The 20,708-nt window shown below is 42.9% G+C and overlaps 1 protein-coding gene across 2 annotated transcripts; it reads right to left on the minus strand.

Moving 5' to 3' along the window:
• Window positions 1-737: 737 nt before the first annotated feature.
• Window positions 738-16,200, minus strand: LOC139545260 (endoplasmic reticulum aminopeptidase 2-like). 2 transcript variants are annotated; one of them, XM_071352846.1, is made up of 22 exons: window positions 16,158-16,200; window positions 15,992-16,011; window positions 15,160-15,211; window positions 14,654-15,034; window positions 14,375-14,544; window positions 13,995-14,133; window positions 9,450-9,584; window positions 8,833-8,953; window positions 6,601-6,755; window positions 6,211-6,324; window positions 5,952-6,083; window positions 5,532-5,663; window positions 5,373-5,441; window positions 5,077-5,252; window positions 4,902-4,981; window positions 4,505-4,688; window positions 4,234-4,390; window positions 3,890-4,074; window positions 3,576-3,737; window positions 3,337-3,477; window positions 2,989-3,070; window positions 738-2,838 (listed from the first exon to the last, which is right to left on the minus strand). In XM_071352846.1, the coding sequence occupies exons 4-22, from the start codon at window positions 15,005-15,007 to the stop codon at window positions 2,692-2,694; spliced, it is 2,835 nt and encodes a 944-aa protein (XP_071208947.1). In that variant the 5' UTR covers window positions 15,008-15,034; window positions 15,160-15,211; window positions 15,992-16,011; window positions 16,158-16,200; the 3' UTR covers window positions 738-2,691. The 2 variants fall into 2 exon arrangements, with proteins under 2 accessions (XP_071208947.1, XP_071208948.1); XM_071352847.1 differs by lacking the exon at window positions 15,992-16,011 and having other exon boundaries at window positions 16,158-16,179.
• Between the last annotated feature and the right edge of the window lie 4,508 nt (window positions 16,201-20,708).

The following is a 20,708-nucleotide window of genomic DNA, read 5'->3' on the forward strand; positions in this document are numbered from 1 at the left end:
TCTCAGAGGACGTGTTGGTACGATTCTTTATTCATGGCTGTGTTCTTAGGCAAAATTGTGAGTGAGCCCACTCCCTTGGCTGAGAAGCAACCCCACACATGAATGGTCTCAGGATGCTTTACTGTTGGCATGACACAGGACTGATGGTAGCGCTCACCTTGTCTTCTCCGGACAAGCTTTTTTCCGGATGCCCCAAACAATCGGAAAGGGGATTCATCAGAGAAAATGACTTTATCCCAGTCCTCAGTAGTCCAATCCCTGTACCTTTTGCAGAATATCAGTCTGTCGCTGTTTTTCCTGGAGAGAAGTGGCTTCTTTGCTGCCCTTCTTGACACCAGGCCATCCTCCAAAAGTCTTCGCCTTACTGTGCGTGCAGATGCACTGACACCTGCCTGCTGCCATTCCTGAGCAAGCTCTGTACTGGTGGTGCCCCGATCCCGCAGCTGAATCAACTTTAGGAGACGGTCCTGGCGCTTGCTGGTGTCACGTTCCTGACCTTATTTCCTTTGTTTAGTCTTTGTTTAGTTGGTCAGGACGTGAGCATGGTGGGCATTCTATGTTTTGTGTTTCTATGTTGGGTTTGTTGTTTGGCCTAATATGGTTCTCAATCAGAGGCAGGTGTTTGTCATTGTCTCTGATTGGGAACCATATTAAGGTAGCCTGTTTTCACTGTTTGTTGGTGGGTGATTCTGTAACGGCTGTCTTCGGGTGAAAGAGAGGAGGACCAAAATGCAGCGTGATGATAATCCATATTTTAATTAGGATATTTAAACGACGAACAAAAACAACAAACTGACAGAAGGAACCGAAAACGCTACAGTCCTGAACATGGGAACACAGAACAGATGAACACACGAACAGGAACAATCACCCACAAACAAACAGTGAAAACAGGCTACCTTAATATGGTTCCCAATCAGAGACAATGACAAACACCTGCCTCTGATTGAGAACCATATTAGGCCAAACAACAAACCCAACATAGAAACACAAAACATAGAATGCCCACCCAGCTCACGTCCTGACCAACTAAACAAAGACTAAACAAAGGAAATAAGGTCAGGAACGTGACAGCTGGACTTTCTTGTGCGCCCTGAAGCCTTCTTCACAACAATTGAACCGCTCTCCTTGAAGTTCTTGATGATCCGATAAATGGTTGATTTAGGTGCAATTTTACTGGCAGCAATATCCTTGCCTGTGAAGCCCTTTTTGTGCAAAGCAATGATGACACGTGTTTCCTTGCAGGTAACCATGGTTGACAGAGGAAGAACAATGATTCCAAGCACCACCCTTCTTTTGAAGCTTCCAGTCTGTTATTTGAACTCAATCAGCATGACAGAGTGATCTCCAGCCTTGTTCTCATCAACACTCACACCTGTGTTAACGAGAGATTCACTGACATGTCAGCTGGTCCTTTTGTGGCAGGGCTGAAATGCAGTGTAAATGTTTTTTGGCGATTCAGTTCATTTGCATGGCAAAGAGGGACTTTGCAATTAATTGCAATTCATCTGATCACTTTTCATAACATTCTGGAGTATATGCAAATTGCCATCATACAAACCGAGGCAGCAGGCTGTGAAAATTAATATTTGTGTCATTCTCAACTTTTGGCCACGACTGTACATATCTACCTCAATTACCTTGTACCCCTGCACATACACGCAGTACTGGTACCCCGTGTATATAGCCATGTTATCATTACTCATTGTGTATTTATTGTAACTTTTATTATTACGTGTTATTACTTTTCTAATATTTCTCTATTTTCTCTCTCTCTGTATTGTTGGGAAGGGCCCGTAAGTAAGCATTTAGTCTACACCTGTTGTTTCCAAAGCATGTGACGAATAACATTTTATTTGATATGATTCAACCAACTTGCAAACACTATAGGTGAAAGATATGTCTGTCTTTTGGAAACCAACTAAACCAACTCTCAACATAGATACAGATCTTAGTTTGACCCTGCTTCTGACAGCAGGACAATAATCATGCAGCAACAGGAAATGTAAATTAATATGTGGATTATAATTCATGTACATTTTTGTAGGGGTTGATAAATGTTTTGATAGGGGAAATCAAGTCTGACATTTTAAAGTGGAAATTGCTAACTTTAGAAGCCTTTTTAAACATTGAATACACTACAATTTGCATTTCCTGCTGCACATTAAAATGTTCTGCTGATAACAGTGATCAAATTAAGATAGCAGATCTGTATGTGTACATTGCAATATGTTTACACACATCTGTTTCACACTAAATTATCAGCAGTCTGCTCCCACTAGTGGCTGTGAGGTTGTAGTGTGTGAGGCCATGCAGAGGCCAAGCTTCATTCTGTCCTGTGATGTTTTAGCATTTTCAGACCACTCCTACATTCACAGCTAAAAAGGGTTTTCTGTTTGTATTTAATTTGCTCTTACTCTGTGTAATTCAACATGATCCTGGCCTACTTACTGCTCTTCAAATAATACTTTCACAACATTTTATTATCAAACATCTTAACCAAATTCAACAAAAACATTTCCAAATCCCTGATGTAAATTGAAAGACATGACCAAAGTATATACACTCAATTATCTCACAAATATTCATAATTACAAATCAAAGCTCTAATTAAGCTTTAAAAAACTCCAAGCTCATTTTCTATTGCTCTCTCTCTCTCCCCACCCCTCTCCCCCTCCCCCATTTCTCTCTTCAGTCTATCTGTTGGTTCAGCCAGCTCCTCAGAGTTCCCAGGTTTCTTTGCATCCAGAGGATGTTCTTCTGGATGTTGTCCATGGCAACCTGAGTGACTCTCAGCTGAGACGCCTGCTCATGAATCGACTCAAAGAATACACGCACCTAGGGTACACACACACTCTTGGTAAGCATGGCCGTGGGCTTTGGGACACACACACCCTCGCTCATACATTGCTACTGATACAATACATTTCCAGGGTCAGGGTCTAGTTGTTGAGAATGATATTGCCACTAACAGATCAATAATCTCACCTCAGTGAGTTCCTCTGTTGAGAAGAACTGGCCTGTGGTGCCGATGATGATGTTTCTAATGGAGAACGATCCCAACTGGAACCTGCAGGGTAGAAACAAGAGGTAACATCACAGGTTGGCTAAAGCACCCAGGCTATGGGACTGCTGGTCAACTAATACCTACTTTTTCACCAGTACCAGTTCATCTTTCTCCCTTTCCCTCTCTCATTCTCTACCACAGGGATAGACTCTACCTATCTCTCCTCCTGAGTGTTAGTTTCTCTCTCCCTGTGCCTGTCTCTTCCACCCCCTCTCTCCCAGCCCCCTCCCTTTCCCTCTCTCCCCACCCCCTCCATCTCTACCACCTACTTGTCCACCAGGGTGCTCCAGTATTTCTGGACGTAGCTCCAGGCCAGATGATGTCCCCTGGGGTTCCTGGCTACCATGACGATGAGGGAGTCCAGGTCCTGGGTACGGATCACCTCCCCCTTTAGACCCAGCTCCAACAACCTGGGGTACACACACACACACACACACACACACAAACGGAATGTAAGGTCTGAGACCATATTGAATTGAATTGACAGAGTATAGAAGACTATACGTACCTGTGTAGTTTGTTTGTGTCTCTGCTGCTGGCCAGGGCAGAGAGGATCTTGTGTTTGTGTGTCTCTGAGAGGGAAAGAGTGTATATGTGGAGGAGAGACGCCCAGCCACTGTCCTCCTGGGCCCCTACTGAATACACTGTCTCTGTCACATCTGCAGGCAGGCTGGTGGAGGGAGAGACACAGACAGGACATGGTTTACTTCTGCAGTCAGGAAAAGTTTGATTCGGTCAGGGATTGAACAAAGTACTGTATGTTGCTGTCCATGGGATGTAACTACTCTCTCAAATAGCTGACAGAGAGTAAGAAAGACAGACCTGAGTGTGCTGTTGGAGTCCAGCCAGTGTGTGAAGCTGCGCTGGGCCTGCTCCAGACAGGGGAGGTCTCCTAGATGGCAGGCCAGAGAGAGGAGCTCCGACCTCAGCCGCCTCTCAGACACAGAGCCCTTGTCGCTCCACGTCTGACGGTCAATCACACCACGGAAATACCACAGGATGTACGTCTGCAGAAAACACACACAGAGAATATCAGACCACACACAGAGAGGACATCAGACCACACACACAGAGAGGACATCAGACCACACACACACCCAACTCAAACTTCATGTAATTGAACCAGAATGTTTGAGATTTATTATGTGTTTCTGTATGTGCCCTACACTGAGGTTTTGTGTGACGTCAGGCATGTCCATCCTCTCCACCATCCTGTAGAAGGCTTCCAGGTAGGCCAACCCTTGGAGGAGGGGCACAGTGTGACTCTCTGATCGCAGGTAACCAATAAGGTCCAAGGCTTTATCGAGTGACAGCCGACCTGCTCTATAGAAATATTATAGAGAGATGTCAGAAACAAGAGTGTTTGTGTTGTCTATTCACATAATCGCATGGACACACACACACACACACACACACACACACACACAGGTCTCTTACGTGGTGAGTTGGAAGGCGTTGTGTATGAGGTGTGTTCTGTCCATGAAGCTGAGAGCTGTGTGGTTGTCCTTCAGTAGTTGTATCAAGTCATCCCAGCCTGAACCATCGTAGTGGACCAGGTAATAACCAGCCATGTCCACATTCACCTTCACCCAGCCCACCTCCTCCCCCACCTCCACACTGTCTGAGGAGAGGAGAGACACAGCGATCAATCATTTAGTGAAACAACCAGTCAATCAACTCCACAGCAAGCTCCACACTGAGGAGAGAAAGCAATTATCTTCCCTGTGAGTGTGGTCAGTAGGTGTCCTACCTGTGAGTGTGGTCAGTAGGTGTCCTACCTGTGAGTGTGGTCAGTAGGTGTCCTACCTGTGAGTGTGGTCATGAGGCGTCTTACCTGTGAGTGTGGTCATGAGGTGTCTGTGAATGCTAGTTGAGGTGTCAGTCCTGTATGTCAGAGGGATGTGCCACAGGTACCTAACACACAGAGATCAGAGAGGGGAGGGATGAGGTGCAGGAATATGACCTCACAACACCTGACCATCAGAGTGAGTGTGTGTGTGTATGTTTACCCCTGCTGCAGGCTGGGCCATGCTGGATCAGACGGATGTGTGGTCCTCAGGAACCTCTCCTGTTTCAGCACCAGACGAGACCCCTGTCTAGCAACCGTTACCAAGGGCACACCTGTCTGCAGCGTCCAGGTGTTCATCATGGTCGTCAGGTCCAGGTGCTCCCTGGCGTACAGGTACTGACACACACACATCAAAACCACACCCACAGGTAAACATCACACAGTTCAATCAGAGTACCTGTTTGTAATGGTCAGACTGTTGGTCTTGTACTGTTATGTAAAGAGAGGTGTGTTTACTGCGTTCTTAGCTGCCTGGCTGTTGCTGTAGCAGTGTCCTCCAGAGGTGAACTCCGCTTCTGAACATGTCTGAGAACAACAACACAGCAGTTCACATTTACACACTAAAGCAACCTGCAGGGATCAAAAAATGATGTATCATTTGATCGATCTACGAACGTTGGCCAAGCTGTCCCACAGGTCCTGGTTGCGAGCGTTGCTGTAGCTGTACCTGCGAAGGTAACGCATGATTCCAATCTGGAACACTTGGTCAGTCAGGTAGTGTCTTAGCATGTGCAGGACACATGCCCCCTGGTGGAACAAACAACAAAGTACATCAACATTTAACATTTACATTTAAGTCATTTAGCAGACGCTCTTATCCAGAGCGACTTACAAATTGGTGCATTCACCTTATGACATCCAGTGGAACAGCCACTTTACAATAGTGCATCTAAATCTTTTAAGGGGGGGGGGGGGTGAGAAGGATTACTTTATCCTATCCTAGGTATTCCTTAAAGAGGGGTCCTGATCCAATACTTTAGACATGAAAGCTATGAAATAGAAAACGTGTGCTTGTGTGTATGCGTGTTTTTCTACCTTATTGTAGGATACTGTGTCGAACATCTCTTTAATCTGTGTAGGGCTTTCAGCTACACTGGAGATGGGGCGGGAGGAGTTTAGAGAGTCTCGACCAATCGCAACGAAGCAGGTGTCCAGAAGATAGTCCTCCTAAGAGATTAAAAAAGGCACAGTTTCAACAAGAATTTCCCTCAGGGACATGTCGAGATCATTTGAAACATTCATATTGTGAACTCAGGCTAAGGATGTGTACAACAAGTGAGTAACAGGATCCTACCACTCTGAGTTTGGGGTATGTGTTGTCCACTGAGATGTACTCCATGTACGTGGCGAAGCCCTCGTTCAGCCAGATGTCATTCCACCACTCCATGGTCACCAGGTTCCCAAACCACTGACAGACAGACAGACAGACAGACAGACAGACACAGGCAGGCAGGCAGGCAGGCAGACAGGCAGGCAGGAGAGGACAGACAATGAGAGATGTCAAGAGAAGATAGGAGTTCCATTTGTCTTCCAGTGCAGATAAACTTCCTGAAGAATCCAGAGGTTCATGGCATCACTGTTAATCCCTCTTCATGTCATTGTAGTCATATCATATAAAATCTAAATCATTGCCATGACTGGCTACTTCCTGTTCTACACTGTGAACTTAACCTGTCTGACTTACCTGGTGGGCGAGCTCATGGGCGATCACCTTGGTAACCCAGAGCCTATCAGAGGCTGAGGAGGTGGTGGGGTCGTAGAGCAGGCTCGTCTCTCTGAAGGTGATCAGACCCCAGTTCTCCATTGCTCCGGACTGAAAGTCTGGGATAGCCACCAGGTCTGGAGGGGGAGGCAGGCAGTAACTTTAGAATGATTGTCTTGTTTAAGCAACTGGGTTGTTCTTGAATTACGGTGGCCTTTGGGCAAGGCATTTTGGAAAAATGTTACTTCATTTTTCTAGATTTGTATTTAAATGTATTTGGGTACATCTTCCCATTCTAAAATAACCAATATGGTAGCTTAATGGCTTTAAATAATGTGTACCATTTTGATAACATTGTGACACCAATAGGAGTTGTAAGATCAATGATGGTAACACCAATGAGACATTTTAGATAAATTTGGATTTTCTGAAATGCAGGCCTTAAATGCTCAAATCTAAGGTCATCAAACCTTTAAAAGACATTTACTAAAGTGATGTGATTAATCATTTTGCTCACAATGTTATTTCCACTTCATTTCAATTGACTAACACCAAGTGACACTTCAGATTTACACACAGCAACTTATCAGAGGGATGGAAGCCTCAAATTGATGACATACTAAAAGGGTGTGATTAGCTAATACATTTTTTAAATATCCCTCCCACAATAACAGTTTGCCACTGGAGAGAATGCTCAAAGCCCTTGTATATTTCCACTCATCCACACACACACTCATGATACACATCACAAATGCTACCATACTCTTATTAGATTGCTAAATACTGCATTCCTGTATTATAGTGATGCTGAAATATGTATTATATTCTACTGAGCCAATTACTTTATGTTCATATTCTTATATTTTATTATTTCTTATTGTTGTTGCATTGTAGACAAGGAACCTGCAAGTAAGCATGTTGTTGGACGGTGTATACCATGTGTTCGCCTTACATACGATTAATACAACTTGAATTGTGGAACTTGATATTTTTGTAAGCAGTTACACCAATGACATAAAACTGAGAAACACACATTATACTAGTAAAAATAATAGCTTTCTTTGTTTTTATTGATCTATATAATACATTAAATAATGTTATTCACTGTCTAGCATTCAAAATAATAGATAGATGTAGGATCTTAATTTGATCACCATGTTGCAGGAGAACTTGTAGTATTTGCGGTTTAAAAAGGCTTCTGAAGTTTGTAATTTCCACTTAAAACTTCTGACTTGATTTTCCCTTACGAAAAATGTATCAACCCCTACCAAATTGTACATTAATTATAATCCACATAATAATTCCCATTTCCTGTTGCTGTACAATTATTTTCCTGCTGCAGCAAACTGGTTCAAATGAACATACTTGCCATGAAAAAATGTTGTGCTTATGGAACATTTCTAGGATCTTTTATTTCAGCTCATAAAACGAGGGACCAAAACTTTACATTTTGCATTCATATTTTTGTTACGTATAGTTGCCTTGTTTAGGCAGTGGGTAGTTGATATATTTAGTTACCTTGTTTAGGTAGTGGGTAGTTGGGTAGTTGATATTTATATATTTAGTTACCTTGTTTAGATACTGGGTAGTTGATATTGATATATTTAGTTACCTTGTTTAGGCAGTGGGTAGTTGATATTGAAGTATTTAGTTACCTTGTTTAGGCAGTGGGTAGTTGATATTGAAGTATTTAGTTACCTTGTTTAGGCAGTGGGTAGTTGATATTGAAGTATTTAGTTACCTTGTTTAGGCAGTGGGTAGTTGATATTGAAGTATTTAGTTACCTTGTTTAGGCAGTGGGTAGTTGATATTGAAGTATTTAGTTACCTTGTTTAGGCAGTGGGTAGTTGATATTGAAGTATTTAGTTACCTTGTTTAGGCAGTGGGTAGTTGATATTGAAGTATTTAGTTACCTTGTTTAGGCAGTGGGTAGTTGATATTGAAGTATTTAGTTACCTTGTTTAGGCAGTGGGTAGTTGATATTGAAGTATTTAGTTACCTTGTTTAGGCAGTGGGTAGTTGATATTGATTTGTTTAGTTACGTTGTTTAGGCAGTGGGTAGTTGATGTTGAAGTATTTAGTTACCTTGTTTAGGCAGTGGGTAGTTGATATTGATATGTTTAGTTACGTTGTTTAGGCAGTGGGTAGTTGATATTGAAGTATTTAGTTACCTTGTTTAGGTAGTGGGTAGATGATATTGATATATTTCAGTACCTTGTTTAGGTAGTGGGTAGCTGATGTTGAAGTATTTCTCGTAGAACTCCAGTAGTTTGACTGCAGCCTTCAGAGCGTAATGGGTCTGCTGCCATTTCTCAGGAGCAGCATAGACAGAAACCTGAAACATTATTAAAGTCATGTTCTGAAATCTCACACATACACACACTGCACGTACATACATGTACACACACCCACATACACACTCCTGCCCCAGTCATACCTACCTTGACCCCTGCCCCTAGTCATACCTACCTTGACCCCTGCCCCCAGTCATGCCTACCTTGACCCCTGCCCCCAGTCATACCTACCTTGACCCCTGCCCCCAGTCATACCTACCTTGACCCCTGCCCCTAGTCATACCTACCTTGACCCCTGCCCCCAGTCATACATACCTTGACCCCTGCCCCCAGTCATACCTACCTTGACCCCTGCCTCGTCATACCTACCTTGACCCCTGCCCCCAGTCATACCTACCTTGACCCCTGCCCGCAGTCATACCTACCTTGACCCCTGCCCCCAGTCATACCTACCTTGACCCCTGCCCCCAGTCATACCTACCTTGACCCCTGCCCCCAGTCATACCTACCTTGACCCCTGCCCCCAGTCATACCTACCTTGACCCCTGAAGCAGTTGTTGCGCTGACAGATCTGAAGTCACACACGATGAAGGCCACCAGATAGGAGCTCATCCTCACACTCACAGCAAAACGATCCTCCATTAGTCCATCATCCAGGACCACTGTCTGCTCCTAGAGGGAAAACACACACACATGCAGACACACACATTGTAATGTTCAGTTCCTTCAGAAAGTATTCATACCCCTTAACTTATTCCACATTTTGTTGTGATACAGCCTGAATTCAAAATTGATTAATAAAATAAAAAAATCACCCGTCTACACACAATACCCCATAAAGTGTATTAACATTTTAGAAATGTTTGCTAATTTATTTCAAATGAAATACAGAAATATCTAATTTACATAAGTATTCACACCGCTGACTCAATACATGTTAGAATCACCTTTGGTAGTGATTACAGCTGGTGAGTCTTTCTGGGTAGGTCTCTAAGACCTTTGCTCACCTGGATTGTACAATATTTGCCCATTATTCTTTAAAAAATTCTTCAAGCTCTGTCAAATTGGTTGTTGATCATTGATAGACAACCATTTTCAAGTCTTGCCATTGATTTTCAAGCTGATTTATGTCAAAACTGTAACCCGGCCTCCTAGCAACATTATCTGTCTTCTTGTAAGCAACTCCAGTGTAGATCTGGCCTTGTGTTTTGGTGGAAAGCAGACAGAACCAGGTTTTCCTCTAGGATTTTGCCTGTGCTTAGCTCCATGCTGTTTATTTTTTATCCTGAAAAACTCTGCAGTCCTTAAAACTTCTCTGGGATATGTGGGACGCCAACAGCCAGTGAAATTGCAGGGCGCCAAATTCAAAACAACAGAAATCTCATAATTAAAATTCCTCAAACATACAAGTATTATACACCATTTTAAAGTAAACTTCTCGTTAATCCAGCCACAGTGTCTGATTTCAAAAAGGCTTTACGGCGAAAGCACACCTTGCAATTATGTTAGGTTAGCACCTAGCCACAGAAAAACATACAGCCATTTTCCAAAGAAGGAGAGGTGTCACAAAAGTCAGAAATAGCGTTAGAAATATTAACTTACCTTTGATGATCTTCATCGGAATGCACTCCCAGGAATCTCAGTTCCACAATAAATGTTTGTTTTGTTCGATAAAGTCCATAATTTATGTCCAAGTACCTCCTTTTTGTTCGTGCGTTTAGCCCAGTAATCCAAATGCTCAATGCGCGATCACGTAGTTCAGAGGAAAAGTTAAAAAAGTTATATTAAAGTTCGTAGAAACATGTCAAACGATGAAAATAATCAATCTTTAGGATGTTTTTAGCATAAATCTTCAATAATGTTTCAACCGGACAATTCCTTCAATTAGAATTGAAAAGGAACGCAGCTAACTCTCACGGCCGCGCGCCTGACTAAGCTCATGGCATTCTGCCAGACCCCTGATTGAAACAGCTCTTATTCGATCCCCCTTCACAGTAGAAGCCTGAAACAAGGTTCTAAAGACTGTTGACATCTAGTAGAAGCCTTATGAAGTGCAATATGACCCCATAGACACTGTATATTGGATAGGCAATGACTTGAAAAACTACAAACCTCAGATTTCCCACTTCCTGGTTGGATTTCTTTCTCAGGTTTTTGCGTGCCATATGAGTTCTGTTATACTCACAGACATCATTCAAACAGTTTTAGAAACTTCAGAGTGTTTTCTATCCAAATCTATCAATTATATGCATATTCTAGCTTCTGGGCCTGAGTAGCAGGCAGTTTACTCTGGTCACCTTATTCATCCAAGCTACTCAATACTGCCCCCCAATCCCAAAAAAGTTAATGATTACAAGCATACTCATAACATGATGCAGCCACCATTATGCTTGAAAATATGAAGAGTGGTACTCAGTAATGTGTAGTATTGGATTTGCCCCAAACATAACACTTGGAATTCAGGATAAAAAGTTAATTGCTTTGTGCCACATTTTTTGCAGTATTACTTTAGTGCCTTGTTGCAAACAGGATGCATGTTTTGGAATACATTTATTTTGTACATACTTCCTTCTTTTCACTCTGTCAATTAGGTTAGTATTGTGGATTAACTACAATGTTGTTGATCCATCCTCAGTGTTTCTTCTATCACAGCCATTAAACTCTGTAACTGTTTTAAAGTCACCAATAGCCTCATGGTGAAATCCCTGAGCAGTTTCCTTCCTCTCCAGCAACTCAGTTAGGAAGAACACCTGTATCTGTGTAGTGACTGGGTGCATTGATACACCATCCAAAGTGTAATGAATAACTTCACCATGATCAAAGGGATATTCAATGTCTGCTTTTTTTTACCCATATATCAATAGGTGCCCTTCTTCGTGAGGCATTGGAAAACCTTCTTGGTCTTTGTGGTTTAATCTATGTTTGATATACACTGCTCGACTGAGGGACCTTACAGATAATTATAGATTAGATAGTCATTAAAAAATCCTATTAAACAGTATTATTGAACACAGAGTCCATGTAAATTATTATGTGACTTGTTAAGCACATTTTTACACCTGAACTTATTTAGGCTTGCCATAAAAAAAGGATTGAATACCTATTGACTCAAACATTTCAGCTTTTCATTTGTAGTACATTGTAAAAATGTCGAAATACATAATTCCACTTTGACATTTTGGGGTATTGTATGTAGGCCAATGAAAGAAAATCTCATTTTAATCTATTTTAAATCCAGGCTGTAACACAAAATGTGGCTAAAGTCAAGTGGTGTGAATATTTTCTGAAGGCACTGTACACTAACACACTATGATCTGCCTGCCACCATGTTGTCTACCATGTTTCAAGAACAGCTTTTTCCATCTACGTAACATTGCAAAAATCAGAAACTTTCTGTCCAAAAACGATGCAGAAAAATTAATCCATGCTTTTGTTACTTCTAGGTTAGACTACTGCAATGCTCTACTTTCCGGCTACCCGGATAAAGCACTAAATAAACTTCAGTTAGTGCTAAATACGGCTGCTAGAATCCTGACTAGAACCAAAAGATTTGATCATATTACTCCAGTGCTAGCCTCCCTACACTGGCTTCCTGTTAAGGCAAGGGCTGATTTCAAGGTTTTACTGCTAACCTACAAAGAATTACATGGGCTTGCCCCTACCTATCTTTCCGATTTGGTCCTGCCGTACATACCTACACGTACGCTACGGTCACAAGACGCAGGCCTCCTAATTGTCCCTAGAATTTCTAAGCAAAAAGCTGGAGGCAGGGCTTTCTCCTATAGAGCTCAATTTTTATGGAATGGTCTGCCTACCCATGTGAGAGACGCAGACTCGGTCCCAACTTTTAAGTCTTTACTGAAGACTCATCTCTTCAGTGGGTCATATGATTGAGTGTAGTCTGGCCCAGGAGTGTGAAGGTGAACGGAAAGGCTCTGGAGCAACGAACCCCCTTGCTGTCTCTGCCTAGCCGGTTCCCCTCTCTCCACTGGGATTCTCTGCCTCTAACCCTATTACAGGGGCTGAGTCACTGGCTTACTGGTGCTCTTTCATGCCGTCCCTAGGAAGGGTGCGTCACTTGAGTGGGTTGAGTCACTGACGTGATCTTCCTGTCTGGGTTGGCGCCCCCCCTTGGGTTGTGCCGTGGCGGAGATCTTTGTGGGCTATACTCGGCCTTGTCTCAGGATGGTAAGTTGGTGGTTGAAGATATCCCTCTAGTGGTGTGGGGGCTGTGCTTTGGCAAAGTGGGTGGGGTTATATCCTTCCTGTTTGGCCCTGTCCTGGGGTATCATCGGATGGGGCCAGAGTGTCTCCTGACCCCTCCTGTCTCAGCCTCCAGTATTTATGCTGCAGTAGTTTATGTGTCGGGGGGCTAGGGTCAGTTTGTTATATCTGGAGTACTTCTCCTGTCTTATCCGGTGTCCTGTGTGAATTTAAGTATGCTCTCTCTAATTCTCTCTTTCTTTCTCTCTCTCGGAGGACCTGAGCCCTAGGACCATGCCTCAGGACTACCTGGCATGATGACTCCTTGCTGTCCCCAGTCCACATGGCCGTGCTGCTGCTCCAGTTTCAACTGTTCTGCCTGCGGCTATGGAACCCTGACCTGTTCACCGGACGTGCTACCTGTCCCAGACCTGCTGTTTTCAACTCTCTAGAGACAGCAGGAGCGGTAGAGATACTCTTAATGATCGGCTATGAAAAGCCAACTGATATTTACTCCTGAGGTGCTGACTTGCTGCACCCTCGACAACTACTGTGATTATTATTATTTGACCATGCTGGTCATTTATGAACATTTGAACATCTTGGCCATGTTCTGTTACGATCTCCACCCGACACAGCCAGAAGAGGACTGGCCACCCCTCATAGCCTGGTTCCTCTCTAGGTTTCTTCCTAGGTTTTGGCCTTTCTAGGGAGTTTTTCCTAGCCACCGTGCTTCTACACCTGCATTGCTTGCTGTTTGGGGTTTTAGGCTGGGTTTCTGTACAGCACTTTGAGATATCAGCTGATGTAAGAAGGGTTATATAAATAAATGTGATTTGATTTACATCTCCACCATGGTGTGTGTGTGTGTTTACTCACTACAGGCATGTTGGACAGGGCGGTGTTTGCTGGGCTCCTCCTGATACTGATAGAGTAGTTAGCCTTGAAGCTAGGCTCATCAAAACAGGGAAACGCCATCCGAGCACTGGTGGGCTCAAAATGAGTGGAGGCCAGGGTCCTGGAGAGATAGAGGTAGGGGGAGATAGGAGGGATGGTGGAATGGCGGGAGAGAAAGAGAAAATACAAGGAGTTTCATGTGATGTCTCTCCTCATACCAGTAGTTTCTGTGTTTATATGAGGAGTGTCAGCCTTTCTCCCCCACATGGAGATGGAGAGTGAGGTAGCCTACACAGAGCCCGTGTACATTTAGTATACCTCACACACACATATATACACACACAAGTACACACATTCCGTACCGTGTCTCTCCGGTGCTGGTTCTGTAGGTGCTCCTGTAGAAGCCATAGAAGCCCTCTCCTAGCTCTGCCCCAAACTCCAGAAACAGGAAGTACTTCTGCCCACCAGTGAGCACTCTGGGAGAGAATATGGCAACCTGCTCATGGGTAGGGTTGTAGAGAACAGGGAGAACCTGAGGACACACACGAACACACACACGGTAGTCATTAGACAGGGTTGTCAGAAGTGGGAACATTGTTAGAAACTGGGCATGATAGTTTAGTGCTGAGTGAGTAGTTTACCTGGTCTGACAGGTGAGCCAGGTTCTGGTCCAGCACAGTTGCCGTAGTGATACGAAGCCCCTTGCTGTGCAGCACCACCCAGTTGGTATTGTTCTGAACCTGGAGCTCTATCCTGACGGTACCGATGTAGCTGAGTATGGTGAGGTTAGGGTGGAGCAGGAGGTGGTAGTGGAGCGGAACAATGTACTCCGGAAGACGGAGGTGGCTCCAAGGGAATGAGAGGCTTCCCGTATTCAAGGGAGGCTGCTCCTCAGTGGGGTTAGGGGGCTCAGAGGTCTGGGTTGGGCTAGAGGAGGTCTGGGTCACACCAGCCAGAGACAGGAGGGCCAGAACCAAGAACCTGACCCAGAACATTATGGTGGAAAAGTTGTTGGCTGACTACTGTAAAGATAAGGATATTAAAGATCACCCGAATGCAGCAAATGGTGTACTGGCATTCCGTTTGTTTTCAGAATGTAGATATCTGTCAATCATTAGACTTCAGGAGGAGTGTAGTCTAAGCTTACAGCAACAGGCCAGTAGAATTGACTTGAAATGTTCAGCAGCTCTTTCTTGAACCTGAAGACAAAAGAAGAAGCTATGTTATTGTTATTTAAAAACAGCAACAGTGAATCTCATCTAGGATCTCACAGTGAGGTGTTAATATGTTGTAAAATTACAAAATACAATTACAAAATTAAAGCACAAAATACCATAAAGATGAATGTATCAAAATAAACTACAAAATAAAAGTAGTTTTTATGTATTTTATTCAAATACATTTGCAAGTAGCCGGCCCAAACAGCAACAACATTCTCAGTAAAGTTTACAGAAACGTTTTCTTGCTATGACTGTGATATGTTGTTGTTAATCTACCTTAGTTAAATACACTGACTGTAAATAGTAAGTCACTCTGTATAAGAGTGTCTGCTAAACGGCCAAAATGTAAATGTATATGTGAAAATGAACATACCAAAATGAACTGCAAAATACACTAGGTATTAATTATTGGCTTTGTTCGGGGGCAGAGCTCAGTAGAATAATACTCAGCATGCTTTGCAATTGTTCATTTTTAAATATATGTACATTTATAGTTAGTTCATTTAGCGGACGCTCTCATCACACCATAGTGCCATCAGACTTCTGATACCAATGTAGGGTGAAAGGGGGCCACCAAATGGTGAACAAAAATTGCATTTTGAAAATACAAAATACAGCTCCCGAAAGTATCTTGTAACAAAATACATTGGAGTGTAGTTCAGCTCAGTGTAATACAAATGACAACATTCTTAAAAGTAATTTAAATACATATTTCAAATACATGTGACAGAAATACTGCCCATCTCTGCGCACACTCACCCCACACACAGAATCATGCCCTGCAAAACAAGTTTGTTTTAACATTAGTAAGTTCAGCACTAACACGATAGAGCAGTAATCATGTTGCCCTAGCACCCCAGCTAGCTGTTTCCTGAGTTGGGGGAGGTCTAGAATGGAGGTTAATTCCATGTTTGTATTCGTTTACCTCATGTAGCTTCATCATCCTTCCCTTGCTCTTTGTCTCTGCTTTCATTTTCTCTTTCATGCTCCCGCCCCCATATTCTATCGCGAGTACAGAAGCTGTGTGTGTGTGTGAGTGTGGTTTTACTATCCTTGTGGGGACCAGAAGTCCTCACAAGGATAGTAAAACAAGGAACATTTGGACAAGTGGGGACATTTTGCCGGTCCCCACAAAGAAAAAGGCTATTTTAGGTTTAGGGTTACAATTAGGGTTAGGGATTATGTTTATGAGTTAGGTTTAGGTTGGGGAAATATGATTTTGAATGGGAATCAATTGTTTGATCCCAGCAAGGATAGTAAAACAAACTTGTGTGTGTATTTCTCCTTATTTTCCAGGCTGATGTTAGGACTGTATATATACACACAATACCGTTCAAAAGTTTGGGGTCATTTAGAAATGTCCTTGATAGAAGAGCAAATTTTTTCCATTAAAATAACATCAAATTGATCAGAAATACAGTGTAGACATTGTTAATGTTGTAAATGACTATTGTAGCTGGAAACGGCAGATTTTTTATGGAATATCTACATAGGCGTACAGAGGCCCATTATCAGCAACCATCACTCCTGTGTTGCAATGGCACGTTGTGAAGATGTGCGCTGAGAGTCGGGAAGCAAGTTCAGGGAGTGAATGTTTTAATAAATAAACAACATAAAACAAGAAACACAAACAATGCACAGACTTACTGGAACAGAAACAATAACGCCTGGGGAAGGAACCAAAGGGAGTGACATATATAGGGAAGGTAATTCGGGAGGTGATGGAATCTGATGGTCTGACGACGCGCAGGTGAACGTAACGATGGTGACAGGTGTGCGCCATAACAAGTAGCCTGATGACCTAGAGGCCAGAGAGGGAGCACACGTGACACACGCTGTGTTAGCTAATCCAAGTTTATAATTTTAAAATTATAAACTTGGATTAGCTAACACAGCGTGCCATTGGAACACAGTAGTGATGTTTGCTGATAATGGGCCTCTGTACGGCTACTGTATGTAGATATTCCATAAAAAATCTGTCGTTTCCAGCAACAATAGTCATTTACAACATTAACAATGTCTACACTGTATTTCTGATCAATTTGATGTTATTTGATGTCCCCGTGCCTTTACATGAAGACCAAACAAACACGTATACAACAGACAGGGTTGAATCCCAAACAAAAGAGCGAGGAGTACCTCGAATAAATAACACTAGCGCACAATGATTATCACACGGGACGAAACCCGTAATCATCTGCGCACTCCACAATGGCACGAAAGCCAAAACAACAAGGCACAGGTACTCACACGACCAACGGACATTGTAACAATAATCGACAGCCCAATCAAAGGGCACATATATACAATTACTAATCAATGGGAATAGGGGCCAGGTGTGCGTAATGAAAGTTCTGGAAGGATCCGTGACAATGCTGGTTAAGTGTGCCTTGAATTCTAAATAAATCACTGATAGTGTCACCACCAAAGCGCCCCCACACCACACCTCCTCCTCCATACCTACTCTGCATCTCACAAAGACACAGCGGTTGGAACCAAAAATCTCAAATTTGGACTCATCAGACCAAAGGACAGATTTCCACTGGTCTAATGTCCATTGCTCATGTTTCTTGGCCCAAGCAAGTCTCTTCTTTTTATTTGTGTCCTTAAGTAGTGGTTTCTTTACAGCAATTCGACCATGAAGGCCTGATTCACGCAGTCTCCTCTGAACAGTTGATGTTGAGATGTGTTTGTGTCACGATCGTCTTCGGGAGAAAGAGAGGAGGACCAAGGCGCAGCGTGATACGAATACATTCTTCTATTTATTTAACACGAAACGAAGAACAATTAAACAAACTAATCGAAAGTGAAGCTATATATATAAAGTGCAGACACAAGCAACCAATACATAGACAATAACCCACGAAATACCCAACGGAATATGGCTGCCTAAATATGGTTCCCAATCAGAGACAACGATAAACAGCTGCCTCTAATTGAGAACCAATCTAGGCAGCCATAGACATACAAACACCTAGACTAGTAAACACCCCATAAACATACAAAACCCCTAGACAAGACAAAACACATACATCCCCCATGTCACACCCTGACCTAACCAAAATAATAAAGAAAACAAAGATAACTAAGGTCAGGGCGTGACAGTTTGTTACTTGAACTCTGTGAAACATTTATTTGGGTTGCAATCTGAGGGGCAGTTAACTCTAATGAACTTATCCTCTACAGCAGAGGTAACTCTGGGTCTTCCTTTCCTGTAGCGGTCCTCATGAGAGCCAGTTTCATCATAGAGTTTGATGGTTTTTGCGACTGCACTTGAAGAAACTTTCAAAGTTTTTGACATTTTCCGGAATGACTGACCTTCATGTCTTAAAGTAATGATGGACTGTCGTTTCTCTTTGCTTATTCGAGCTGTTCTTGCAATAATATGGACTTGGTCTTTTACCAAATAGGGCTATCTTCTGTATACCATCCCTACTTTGTCACAACACAACTGATTGGCAAAAAACACATTAAGAAGGAAAGAAATTCTACAAATTAAAACAAATGCATTCCAGGTGACTACCTCATGAAGCTGGTTGAGAGAATGCCAAGAGTGTGCAAAGTTGTCATCAAGGCAAAGGGTGGCTACTTTGAAGAATCTCAAATATAAAATATAATTTGATTTGTTTAGCACTTTTTTGGTTACTACATGATTCCATATGTGTTATTTCACAGTTTTGATGTCTTCACTATTATTCTACAATGTAGACAATAGTAAAAAATAAAGAAAAAACCCTTGAATGAGTAGGTGTGTCCAAACTTTTGACTGGTACTGTGTGTGTATATATACAGTGGGGAGAACAAGTATTTGATACACTGCCGATTTTGCAGGTTTTCCTACTTACAAAGCATGTAGAGGTCTGTAATTTTTATCACAGGTACACTTCAACTGTGAGAGACGGAATCTAAAACAAAAATCCAGAAAATCACATTGTATGATTTTTAAGTAATTCATTTGCATTTTATTGCATGACATAAGTATTTGATACATCAGAAAAGCAGAACTTAATATTTGGTACAGAAACCTTTGTTTGCAATTACAGAGATCATACGTTTCCTGTAGTTCTTGACCAGGTTTGCACACACTGCAGCAGGGATTTTGGCCCACTCCTCCATACAGACCTTCTCCAGATCCTTCAGGTTTCGGGGCTGTCGCTGGGCAATACGGACTTTCAGCTCCCTCCAAAGATTTTCTATTGGGTTCAGGTCTGGAGACTGGCTAGGCCACTCCAGGACCTTGAGATGCTTCTTACGGAGCCACTCCTTAGTTGCCCTGGCTGTGTGTTTCGGGTCGTTGTCATGCTGGAAGACCCAGCCACGACCTATCTTCAATGCTCTTACTGAGGGAAGGAGGTTGTTGGCCAAGATCTCGCGATGCATGGCCCCATCCATCCTCCTCTCAATACGGTGCAGTCGTCCTGTCCCCTTTGCAGAAAAGCATCCCCAAAGAATGATGTTTCCACCTCCAAGCTTCACGGTTAGGATGGTGTTCTTGGGGTTGTACTAATCCTTCTTCTTCCTCCAAACACGGCGAGTGGAGTTTAGACCAAAAAGCTCTATTTTTGTCTCATCAGACCACATGACCTTCTCCAATTCCTCCTCTGGATCATCCAGATGGTCATTGGCAAACTTCAGACGGGCCTGGACATGCGCTGGCTTGAGCAGGGGGACCTTGCGTGCGCTGCAGGATTTTAATCCATGACGGCGTAGTGTGTTACTAATGGTTTTCTTTGAGACTGTGGTCCCAGCTCTCTTCAGGTCATTAACCAGGTCCTGCCGTGTAGTTCTGGGCTGATCCCTCACCTTCCTCATGATCATTGATGCCCCACGAGGTGAGATCTTGCATGGAGCCCCAGACCGAGGGTGATTGACCGTCATCTTGAACTTCTTCCATTTTCTAATAATTGCGCCAACAGTTGTTGCCTTCTCACCAAGCTGCTTACCTATTGTCCTGTAGCCCATCCCAGCCTTGTGCAGGTCTACAATTTTATCCCTGATGTCCTTACACAGCTCTCTGGTCTTGGCCATTGTGGAGAGGTTGGAGTCTGTTTGATTGAGTGGGTGGACAGGTGTCTTTTATACAGGTAACGAGTTCAAACAGGTGCAGTTAATACAGGTAATGAGTGGAGAACAGGAGGGCTTCTTAAAGAAAAACTAACAGGTCTGTGAGAGCCGGAATTCTTACTGGTTGGTAGGTGATCAAATACTTATGTCATGCAATAAAATGCGAATTAATTACTTAAAAATCATACAATGTGATTTTCTGGATTTTTGTTTTAAATTCCGTCTCTCACAGTTGAAGTGTACCTATGATAAAAATTACAGACCTCTACATGCTTTGTAAGTAGGAAAACCTGCAAAATCGGCAGTGTATCAAATACTTGTTCTCCCCACTGTATATACTGTACCTGTGCCCGCATTTAGCCTGTCAGCAGGGGAAACCAGGTGGTTAATCCACATGACCTCCACAAGAACA

The sequence above is a fragment of the Salvelinus alpinus genome, chromosome 19, assembly GCF_045679555.1.
Source record: "Salvelinus alpinus chromosome 19, SLU_Salpinus.1, whole genome shotgun sequence".
Lineage (NCBI taxonomy): Eukaryota > Metazoa > Chordata > Actinopteri > Salmoniformes > Salmonidae > Salvelinus > Salvelinus alpinus.

Coding starts and splice junctions, on each gene's coding strand:
- LOC139545260 (XM_071352846.1), bottom strand. CDS start 15,007: ATGTTCTGGGTCAGGTTCTTGGTTCTGGCCCTCCTGTCTCTGGCTGGT. Junction 6,084..6,210: donor CATACCCCAAACTCAGAGTG/GTAGGATCCTGT, acceptor TTAATCTCTTAG/GAGGACTATCTTCTGGACAC. Junction 3,478..3,575: donor GACACAAACAAACTACACAG/GTACGTATAGTC, acceptor TGTGTACCCCAG/GTTGTTGGAGCTGGGTCTAA.